Genomic DNA, 12,252 nt, shown 5'->3' on the forward strand with positions numbered 1-12,252 from the left:
GTAAGCCTCTTGTTGTACCTGGATGCCATAAAGTCTACTTCCGGAGTGCCCCACCTTGCCAGAATCAGTTGAAAAAACCTCTGGGTGTAGGCTCCACTCTCCCTGATCTAAGGTCTCTCGGCTGAGAAAATCTGCTATCCAGTTGTCCACTCCAGGGATATGAACTGCGGAGATAGCTGGTACCGTGTTTTACACCCACAGAAGAATTTGCTGTGCCTCTGCGAGGGCAGCTTGACTCCTTGTGCCTCCTTGGCGGTTGATGTAAGCCAACGCTGTCACATTGCCTGACTGTATTCTTACAGGTAGATCTTGAAATCTGCCTGACCATTGGAGCAATGACAGGTAGATTGCGCTTAATTTCGGGATGTTGATGGGGAGTAGTTCTTTCTGTGACCAAGGTCCCTGTACGGTTAGGTCTCCCAATACTTCTCCCCAACCTTGTAGACTGGCAACTGTTGTGATGACTGTCCACTGGTGATTGGGGAAGGGTTTTCCTGACGGAAGAGTTGTTGGTCAAAGCCACCAAGTGATAGAGGTTCAAACTAGTTCTGATAGGGGAATCCTGCAGTTTAGGTTCGCTCAGTTCCTCCTCTGGTGTTGGAGTAAGGCTCTGCAAGGTTCTGGTGTGGAGCTGCACATATGGAATCGCAGGATGACACTATAGTCCCTAGCACTCTCATGGCAACCTTAAAGGTACCTGATCCATTTTCTGCAGAGCTGACAGGAGCCCCCGCATTGAGGTGATCTTGGATTGGGGAAGGAAGGCTCTTCCCAATGAAGAATTTAGATCAAGCCCTAAATATTCTGTACTCTGAGAAGGTATGAATCGAGATTTTTGGAAGTTTATCTGCCAGCCTACCAGCATTAATGTCTGGAGATGAGTTGTGGCCAGTGCCATGGAACGGGCCTTTACCAGTTGGTCGTCCAGGTATGGTATGACACTCACTCCCTGCAGTCGCAGGTCCTCTAGAGCCGCAGCCATGACCCTTGTGAATAGCCTTTGCGCGGAGGATAGTCTGAAGGGGAGTGCCAGGGATTGCCAATGTTCTCCTGCCACTGAAAAGTGAAGGAACCAGTGGTGGTTGGGATGTATGAGGACATGCAGGTATGCATCTTTGATGTCGATCACCGCCCGAAATCCTCTATGTCCAGGGACATTAGGACGGACTGGATGGATTCCATCTTGAAGTGGTGCTTCTTTACATGGTCGTTTAGTGCCTTTAGGTCTAGCACCAGGTGAAAAGATCCATCCTTTTTGGGTACTAAAAACAGGTTTAAGTAGAAACCGAAGCCCCTTTTACCTTTGAGGGACCGCCATTACTACCGCGGAGGCAGTCAGGGCGTGTGGAACCCCTTGGCACGCTGAGTGCCTGGGTTCTGTGGTAGGGAGCCTTGAGATGGAAAATCACCTCGGAGGTAGCTGAGCGAATTCTATGAGATAGAATGATCTGTAGGACCCAGGGGTCAAGTACTCTATGCCGTCACACCTCCCGAAAGTGACTGAAGCGTCCGCCAAAGGGTTTAGCTTTCAGGGGTGGGCACCTCCTCATGCGGAGGCTGTTTTGTCCTGTGCGGGCTTAGGTGCTGCTCTGATTCCTGACCAAGAAGTGCTCTGACCAAGAACTGGAATCTGGGGCTGGTCGGAGCTTGCCTTTGAAGGTAGTCCTCTTGCCTCCTGTAGCTTGAGAATTTACCTTCTCTGTTCAGCACCAAAAGGTTGTTTTCCGAGAATGGGAGACCAAGCAGAGGCCACTTCAAGGTAAGATCTGTTGACCAGTTCTTTAGCCAAAGGACACGTCTGGCTGCAATGGATTATGCCGAAGCCCTTGTGACGAGCTTAGCCGCGTCCAGGACTGCTACGCAAATTTATATATATTTGTGTCCGCTATCGGAGCTAGAAAGAGGTCTGTGGAGGGGTCTTCTGAGCCATGGGTTGGGCCACCTGTTCCACCCAAACTTCCATTGACCTGGAAACCCATGGGGTGGCAATAATAGGCCGGAGAGTTCTGCCTGCTGCTGTATAAATCGACTTGCAGAAACCCTCAAGACGTTTGTCGCTAGGATCGTTAAAGGAAGCCGCATCGGCTACTGGAATGGTGGTGGTTTTTGACAATTTAGAGACCGGTGGGTCCACTGCTGGGGGTGAAGACCAAGGTCTGTAAAGTAAAAGGATAAGTTTGAGTAAAGCGATGGAAAATTGGACTCTATGGTCTGGCGTTTTCCATTGTGCTTTAACAATGTCACCCAGCTGTTCATAGGCTGGAAAGACACAAGAAGATTTCTTTTGCCTCTTGAAAATGTTTTTGGTTCGCTCTGCTAAAGGTGGGGTGTGCCTGAATCAGGCTCTCGACCTCTCATTGTGATCTAGGGGTATCCTGATCCTATTCATCTTCCCAATGCCTCTTCCTGTTCATCAGGCAAAACAGGTGGGGAAAGGGGAGGTTGCTTTGTGGCCGACTGCTGAGTGACCAGTCTGTGAGGCTGTATAGATAGGTGCTGTAGGACCTTATCTAGAGTCTCTGGAATTCTGGCTAGGTTTTGTAGACCCGCTAGATACAGAGCGCACACCAATTCAGAATCCAAGCTCGTTTGATTAGCCGTAGCTGTCGCAGAGCTGGCTGGTAGGGCTGTGTGGGATTGTAATTGTGCAGTGACTGCTGCAGTCTTACAGGCTTCACATATTGGCTCAGCCAAAACACTAGCAAATTTAGGTCTGCAAATAGCCCATGCCAAATACTAAATTGCATTGGTGGTACATGCAGTTGCCTGCTTGGGAAGGGACTGGTCATCTGCCCTGCCCGTCATGGCTATACTATGTAGTGCCACCCAGTAAGTAAAGATATTGGGGAATATTAGAGTCCAGAGGAGTGAACCACTTCTCCCTTAGAGTGCGATCTGTGGAGACAGAGGGAAGTAGTGAAAAACCCCACAGTAGGTCCCACAGAGAGAGGGAAGTGTTAATCCCCTAGGGAAAGAGTAAGGGAAGCGTAACTACCTATTCACCAAGGTAGGAAGGAATCGTGCCTTGTTCTTCTCTATGAGAGACAGTGAGGCTGGAAACGCTCAGTACTGGAGAGAGATGCGGATCCAAAATGGCCGCCAGAGAGGTTTCCCGGGCTTTGGTATAGTACCTTAGTAAGATGGCGCCCGTGAGGCGCGTGTGCAGCGACTCGTGCACAATGAAATAGACGCAGCGCCAGATGGTGGCGCGAAAGGTCGCTGGGAATGGCACTGAGTTACCAATGCGGGGACTACTTTTAGTGCTGTTGTCCCATTAAGATCTACATCTATAAAAGCATTGTTAGCATTCTGTTCCATAGAAATATTACTTAATATTGATTCATGAGTAAATGTATATTGTTATGTTTAAGCATCCATTTATTTATTTTTTTTTTTTTTTGTAACCTTAACATAAATATCTGAATAAAAAGCATGAAACAGGAGGGTGATTTAGACAAACTGTGTGTTGACAGTGTCTTGAGATCTACTGATGACCAGCTAAAGGTCTACTGGTAGATCACATCTACCTTTTGGACATCCCTGGCCTAGGGAAATCTTTGTCAGAGAATAGCAGTGAAAGTGAAACTAAATGCCTAGGGAAATCTCTGTGAGAGAATAGCAGTGAAAGTGAAACTAAATGCCTTTCTGCAGAGCTGACAGGCAGCATGTAATGGGGGGAGGGAGGAGGGAATTGACTTACCTCCTTGTGCCAGCCAGGAATGCTCAATAAAAGACATACCCTCCGTCGTGGCTACTGGTGCAGCCTCCGGAGAGCGGGAACCAGTGCCCAGGGTAGTGTGGGGGGGAGCTCCCCAGCCTGCAGCCTCCGTAGAGCGGGAAGGCTATAGAGCATCTTCAGATCAGAAGTCCTTGGCTGGAGGGGTTCTGGAAGAGAAACACTGACCCCTAGTAGTGGCATGATACTGAATAAATCTGTACCATTGCTCCCAGCCACGAAGTGTCCATCCTCCTTCTGAGGACACTAAAAGAAAACTGAGGATTGAGGAGGTAGGCGGGGATGAAGCCCAGAGCAGGAGGAGGAGGAGCCACTTTAACCTTTTAGTGTCCTTTCTCCAAGCAACAGGATCTTCATCCCCATGGTGCCTGTGTCCCCCAATCTAGGCAAGAGAAAACTATGTTGCTTTGTGGTGCTTTGACAGGTCACTGGAGCTTCTATCTAGAATATGGCTAAATACTCAACACTGGTTTCTGCTTCAAATACACAAAAACAATTCAAGGAGCATCAAAGCCTGTAAAGTGCTGACACCCGTCTCCGAATAATATGTCCCTTATGTTCAGCTAGTGCCTTCCTGCACTTGCATATACACTTGTAACAGCAACAACAGGGCACAAAGATAAAGACAGAAAAGATATTCTGTGGCAGCACAAAATTCATTTTAATGGTATAGGTAATTTACATTGACATTGATCATACATTTTGAAGTAGTTCATTTTTCAAGTAAATTTTAGTATGTAGATACAAGCAGTGATAAAGGGGTTGTTCACCTTTGAGATAACTTTTAGTATGATGTAGAGAGGGATATTCTGAGAGAATCTGCCATTTGTTTTCATTTTCTATTATTTGTAGTTTTTGAGTTTTATTGCTTTTTATTCAGCAGCGCTAGAGGTTGCAGTGTCAGCAATCTGGTTGCTAGGGTCTAAGGTACACTAGCAACCATGCAGTGATTTGAACAAGAGACTGGAACATGAATAGGAGAGGACTGAATATAAAGGTAAGTAATAAAAATTAGCAATAACAATACATTAGTAGCCTTACAATGCATTTGTTTTTTAGATGGGGTCAGCAACGCCCATTTGAAAGCTGCAAAGAATCAGAAGAAAATGGCAAATAGGTATAAAACTATAATAAAAAAATAATGAAAACCAATTGAAAAGTTGCTTAGAGTTAGCCATTCTATAACGTACTAAAAGTTACCTTAAAGGTGAACCACCCCTTTAACAGACAGTTTGCAATTGTTTTTCATTTTTTATTTGCTGTGTTATTTCCTAATTATTTAGCTTTTTGTTCAGCAGCTCTCCAGTTTGGACAAGCTATCTGGTCGCTATGGTCCTATTTACCCTAGCAACCAGACAGTTATATGAATGAAAGACTGGAAAAAACAATGATAGGACAATAGGATGTTTTGTACTAATCCCTCTCTGCCCAAAACTGGACTAATTTGTTCCAGTATAGTAACCTAGACCATCCAATCTGTAAATCTAACTATTGCATGAACAATAAAACCAAATGTTTGGTTGCTATGCATTACTCAGTTTGGAGACCTTTTATGTAATTCAACCCAATTTATCATAGTGCCAAAAACTTCATTCCCATAATACCCACCTTTCAAAATGAAACATAAGTGAATGCCAAACAACACGCAAAATGTCTTATATTAAATTACTTCACTTTTTTTTTTTGTTTTAACAGGAGGCAGTCTGCACGAATTATTACAAGTATTCTTGCCAACTACCTCCCTGTATTAGTCACAGCATCTACAGCAACACAAGGGAAGCAGATACCACATCTAGTAGTTACACACTTAGCATGAAGGTTGGGCAAAAAGATCTGGAGCTGTACAATGGCAAATAGCTAGCGGAATTAGCTAAACCTTGGCTTAAGACAACAAACTAATACTGTATATTCCAATATGGAAAAAAATCCCCATATACATCTCTGTAAAGAGCTCAGATACAGCCTTCTAAAACTTGGCTACCTTAATATACAAAGTCTGTTTTAAACTTCATTCCCAACTTATTTCAGCAAGATCCTGTTTGACTTACGGTAATTATTTATTAAGTTACAAAAGCCCCCCACTTTATGTAACAAGTACAATTGCCAAGACAAAGAAAGACCACAAGTAAGTGTTCCTGCTAGTAGGCAGGCATGATGGGACATGACATCTCAGCAATTTTAGGGTGGGGCCATGAAAGACTTAAGTCATATATGTGTTATAGTAAAGATCACTATTAAAATTCCCTTACAGAGATATTGACACCAGAAAATAACCTTTTTTATATCCACCATAAAATTATTTTTGAATGCTATTTATAATTTTGTCATATTTGCCTGGTGCTTTTACATTACCTTTCTTACCCGAATGTTCCTCTATGAGGGGGCTGCCATTTTTATGCAGCAGGAGTCCGTTAGCATTAGAAACTCTAACTGACAGACTGAGAAGGGACAGTCAGGTTGGCAAAACAGTCAGGTTTAAGAAACGTCAAGTAATAATTACTTACAAAAGCAGAACTATCAGCAAATAAACTATCAACGTGATATATGTAATTTTTAATGTCGATAAATATTTTGTAAAGAAAAATGTTAGTGTCAGTATCACTTTAATCACCAAGAACAAAAAGTGAGTTAAAAAAAAAACAAAACAACAAGTGAGCCCAAGGCTTTCTGGTCTCTGACCACCTCACCTCTTGTTGGTCTTGGGTGGAAGGAATGGCAAGCGATGCAGAAACTTCAGGTTTGGGAGATGGGACATCAGACTCACTTATTGTACTACTCTGAAAAACAGACAAGTAAAAAAAAAACAATCAGTAATCATTCACGGAGGGTACCCAAGAGTTTCTCTGATCTAAAAAATCTCACTTTAAAAACTGCCAAATTTAACAAATACATTTGCAAAGACTGTAAGACCTAGTAAATATTCAGCAACTTATCTTGTGAGAGTTTTACTTTTCTGTGGCAAATTGTATTTTTAGGGTTTTTTTTAAACTGTCCTATAGGTCAGTACTGTCCAACTGACAGCCCCCCCCCTTGTGTTGCCCCCCACATGAAAGTATGCCTGCTGTGATAGCTTCCCCTGTGTAAAATGTAAAAGGTATTCGTACTGAGATTAACTGATCCCTGCATCGTTTACACCTCAAATTCAGACTGTAATCCCCTACATTGTTCACACATGCAACATATCTATTGTTCAAAACCCTAAGGGTGGTGGCACACATGAAGATTCAGGGGAGATTAGTCGCCCAGCGACAAATCTTTTCTTCAGGCGACTAATTTCCCTGAAATGCCTTCCCGCCGGCAACAGTACATATGGCAACTTCGGAAATGTATGCCATCCCACCAGCGATTCGTACTCTTGCTGACGTGAAGGCATTTGGGTAGAATAGTCGCCCGAAGTAGGGGAGATTTGTCGCTGGGCGACTAATCTCCCCCGGATCTTCATGTGTGCCACCACCCTTCAGACCCAGACTGAAAGTGCCCACATTGTTCACAACTCATACAAGCTGCTGGAAAGGCATCAGCATTGTGTCACTGTATGTAGCACAGTATGAACTGTTCATCTTAGAATGGTATTGATCCTGTGTGTGCCATACTCTGCCTGCCCTATGCTCTCATGTGTGTGCCATACTCTGCCTGCCCTATACTCCCATGTGTGTGCTATACTCTGGCTACCCTATGCTTCCTGTGTGTGCCATACTCTGCCTGCCCTATTCCTTCCTGTGTGTGCCATACTCTGCCTTCCCTATGCTCCCTGTGTGTACCATACTCTGCCTATCCTATGCTGCAATGGACCTGTTCTCAATAACTATAAATATTACTATGATGATGGCATTACACAAAAAAAGGAAGGAAGTTATTTAGGGGATATGAATCCTCTGCACTGATTTATACAAATGAACACAATAATGCGTGACAGATATAAATAGAAATATTCCTGAGCAAAGCAAAAATACATCTTATCAATAAAGCTTATACTGTAGAGTCGAGTACAAGCTAATTGAAAGCTTTACACTGACCATAATTGAATGAAAAAAATGGCTTTTGTCAATACACAAATAATTGTTAAATGTCGGTAAACCTGTGTCAATAGTATGGCTAGCATAACTTTAGAACTGGCAAATTAATGGCTAAATCACTACTCTATACTCTGTTATGGAGTAAGTTTTAAATAAAATGTATGGTTGCTAGGTTAGTCTAGCACTGCACCTTCTGAAGCAATGGAATAGAAGATTGTTAAAAGTTTGTCAGATGTCTAGGTTATTGGATATTGGATATTTTTGTTACAACTAGTTGATGAGTTAAGCTGCAAGCCGACTTACTTCTTCCCAGTAGGCTAGTAGTGAGGAGGTAGATGAAGAAGAAACTGGTTCCTTTGTTGTAACAAATACGAAGGACAGAAATAAGCACCTCACAAATATACATTTTAACTACGTAATCTATGGTCATCATAAAGAAAAAAAAGAAAAAAAGGCAGACTAAGACAACAGAAGACTGCATGCACTTGGGGCAAGAACTTGGCTTATCTCCACATCCAATAATATTCAACAGACATTTACAGGGATACTACGTAGCAGCTCTAGCGTATAGACGAACTGCCTTTATGCCACTACATGAAACCCGGGAATGCTGTAGGGAAATGGCTGTAAGTAAAACAGGAAAAGTGGATAGTAGGTTATACTTACTCTTAAGGTTAGGTCATGTGGTAATGGAGAAGTGTTAAAATACTCAAATATGGAGTCATGAAAGTCAGAAATTTTGAGCCCTGAAAGAAACAAAAATCACAGTACCAAGTAAGATCTTTATCTGGGTGAGCTGGACATTGTACCAAAAGCACACCATCACCTCAGTGCCACTGGGTGATATACATACCACTGTCGTCTTTGTATTTTTCCTCCAGCTTCTTTTTAAGGTTCTCCATCTCCTCTAAAAGTTCTTTATTTTTCAGTTCTGCATCTTTCAGTTTACTAGAACAAGGGAAAAAAATGTAACATCCTGCATGTATGAACTAAATATAATGTTTATAAAGAAGCACATCATGCAGAGCACCTCTTTTAGAATGCCCTCTAACATAAATACAATAGTTATACTTTTCTGCTCCTTTCTATTCTAATATAAATTAAAATATTGTGCTTAAATGTGCTTAAATGTAATTTCTAACAATGTTATCATACTGGTGAAGTTTCATTCCCTGTCGCTGTAGCCAAGGTGTTGGACTGCTCCTGTTCTGTGACTGGCGGGCCGAGAATCAGCCTGCTGTGGCAGTAATCTAATAAAACAGTCCCGAAATGGGAGAGGCCTAGCAGTCCAAGAGCTGAGATAGAATGCACTGGAGGATGTGGTAGACAAGTAGGGCACTTACCATAGCACAGACTCCTCTGTTTTCCCATAATCTAAAATTACATACATCTACAGGGTCGGACTGGACCATGGGAGCCCACTGGCTTCTAAACTTCCATGTGACAATGGGGCAGCCTATCTGGGAGCGGTGTCCCACCGGCCCAGACAGACCCTGTAAATCTATGCCAGAGTAGAGTTCCCATTACTAAAAATAATTCTGTAGAAAACTTTCAGAGTAAAGTGGCTCTTTAAAAAAATGAAATGGCAAAACCCCCTTAAAACAGGGGTTCTGGAGGCAGATTTTAATTCTGACTGAAAGTTGGTAATATTTGTCCTGAAACAAAGTATAACTTGCATCTTGATACCTTTCTACAGGGTCGGACTGGACCATGGGAGCCCACTGGCTTCTAAACTTCCATGTGACAATGGGGCAGCCTATCTGGAAGCGGTGTCCCACCGGCCCAGACAGACCCTGTAAATCTATGCCAGAGTAGAGTTCCCATTACTAAAAATAATTCTGTAGAAAACTTTCAGAGTAAAGTGGCTCTTTAAAAAAATGAAATGGCAAAACCCCCTTAAAACAGGGGTTCTGGAGGCAGATTTTAATTCTGACTGAAAGTTGGTAATATTTGTCCTGAAACAAAGTATAACTTGCATCTTGATACCTTTCAAAATGAATATTTGAATCCTTGGCCTTTCTCAGCTCTTCTTGTACCACCTGTTTGGCTCGAATTTCAGCATCTAAAGCAGATTGCAACTCCAAACGCGCAGACATGTCGAGTTTCTGACTACGTCGCACTTTCCATAGTGGATCCTGTATAACACAGGGGGGGAAACAGATTTCATATTGCACACAGTCAATCAATAATGTAATAATCATCCAGTTGCTTGCTATGTATAAAGGCAGAGGACTATATAATTATACAGAGAGATTTAATAGATTGCTTGCTATGTATAAACAGGACTATGTACAGTACATGCACATGTTTAGTTTCACTCCCCACTCCAGTTAATTGCGCTAAATAATAAAAGCTCAGTGATTTACTAGGCCTCACAGGCAAGAAAAGGGGACGGAAAATAATAAAATGAAAGGGGTGGTTCACCTTTAGATTAGCTTTTAGTATGTTATAGAAAGGCCAATACTAAGCAACTTTTCAATTGGTCTTCACTATTTATTTTTTTTATAGTTTTAAAATGTTTTGCCTTCTTCTTCTGACTCTTTCCAGCTTTCAAATGGGGATCACTGATCCCATCTAAAAATAAAATGCTCTGTAAGGCTACAAGTGCATTGCTATTGCTACTTTATATTACTTATATTACTATTTAGACTCTCCCCTAATTATATTCCAGTCTCTGGTTGTCATTTGGACCATAGCAACCAGATGGCTGAAATTGCAAACTGGAGAGCAACTGAATAAAAAGCTAAATAACTCAAAAACCATAACTATAAGGAATGAAAACCAATTGCAAATTGTCTCAGAATATCACTATGTACATCTTATTAAAAGTTAACTCAAAAGTGAACAACCCCTTTAAAATGATTCCTATATTCTTCACAATGACAAAAGTCCATATACAACATAAAACCTATAGTTTCCAAAATAAACCCCAATATTTGGGCGCATGTTAAACACTGGTGTATAATACTACTCAAAACCAATATTTGAAGAAATTCTCTGAGGCACCAGCCACACATTATTTTAAGATGTATTCTGAGATTTATAACAAATGTAGATGTCAAAGAGTCACTGTGTGCAGACTTGTATTACTTCTACAGGTATTCAATTAACGGGGTGTTTCACCTTGAAGTTAACTTTTAGTAAAAAATATCAAACTGGAGAGTTGCTGAATAAAAAGCTAAATAACCCAAAAAACACAAATAAAAAGTGAAAACCAATTGCAATTAGCCTCAGAATATCACTCTCTATATTATACTTAAAGCTAAAGGTGAACAAGCCCTTAAAATTAAAGGAAAAAAAAAGCACAATACAAGAATGAGCCCGCTTACTCCAGCATCTATGAAAAAAATTACTGACAAGTCAATATAGCCTTCAAATCCAATACTATAATTTTTTTTAAGATCATATGTTTAAATATAAACACGATTTAAATGAAAACAGACCCCTGGCATATTATGTGGTCCTAAATAACAATTTACTCACCTTTTCTTTTGAGGTATTTCTAAACTGATCTACACAGAAACATATACTCCCTGCAGATCCAGAGAAATGTCTCCCTATCACTACCTACACACACACACATTAGTGCCCATTTGCTGTCCCTTCATCTGCTGCCTAATGTAACTGAATTATTACTACATATCTGATGTAGAGTTCTACAGTAATAGAAAATGAAATACAAAGCTAAATGGAAGACAATCCACTACTAAATGTATACATGTAAAACTGGACAACTGTTTGTAGTACTAGATTTGTTTGTGTGCTGCATGTGTAGCGTTCATGGTGCTTTTAGCCAGTTAGCCATCCCTTCTCAGGCACTTTAAATGGGAACTGAACCCAAACAATGAACTGATGTAAAACTTACTCAAAGTACTTTATTAAGCAATTTACATTCATGCTGAATTTGAAACCATTTTTGAAGCTGTTGCTGAAACCACTAAATAGAGAAAATGAATGTGAATTGCAAGTGTGCAGAGAACCACTCTAAGTTTATATCAATTCATCTCCTTTAATATCCCTTGTGCCACTGAATTGGCTACTGTCAGTCAATGCAGAGAAAACTCAAGTGCTGCAAAACAGGGTCTGAAGGCTACTTAAAATAAAAAGTAACACTTCACAAATGTTGCACACAACACAGGCGCCATCAGATACCTTCACAAATATTTACCCATGGTGCAGTGTTATGGGAGCAATCACAAGAAAGCACCCTTCAATTCTGTTTCCTCTTCTTGCTCATAGAGTAAGGATTTGGTATTGGATTCACCCAAATCCAAACCTTTTTCAGAAGGATTCTTCCAAATCCAAGTGCCTGACTTCTTCTTGCTCATAGAGTAAATGATCTTACTTATTCTAAAATCTTCAACATTCACTATATCAACTCAATTATCTTCTGTATTAACCAATTAATCTCATCAACTCTTCATTCATTCATTCCTGACACATGATTGGATTTGGGATTGGATTAGCACAAATTCAAACCTTTTTCAGAAGGATTCTTCC

General features: G+C 41.3%; 1 protein-coding gene across 8 annotated transcripts in view; it reads right to left on the reverse strand.

Moving 5' to 3' along the window:
* Window positions 1–12,252, reverse strand: part of cdc42bpb.L (CDC42 binding protein kinase beta L homeolog) — an 85,031-nt gene that overhangs the window by 17,910 nt on the left and 54,869 nt on the right. For 4 of the 8 annotated variants that reach the window (XM_041571965.1, XM_041571964.1, XM_018228777.2 and 1 more), the window contains 4 exons: window positions 9,739–9,887; window positions 8,606–8,700; window positions 8,419–8,498; window positions 6,424–6,513 (listed from right to left, as the gene is read on the reverse strand). In XM_041571965.1, the coding sequence (XP_041427899.1) occupies window positions 6,424–6,513; window positions 8,419–8,498; window positions 8,606–8,700; window positions 9,739–9,887 (414 nt within the window). 8 annotated transcript variants of the gene reach the window in all.

Source organism: Xenopus laevis, chromosome 8L, assembly GCF_017654675.1.
Source record: "Xenopus laevis strain J_2021 chromosome 8L, Xenopus_laevis_v10.1, whole genome shotgun sequence".
NCBI lineage: Eukaryota > Metazoa > Chordata > Amphibia > Anura > Pipidae > Xenopus > Xenopus laevis.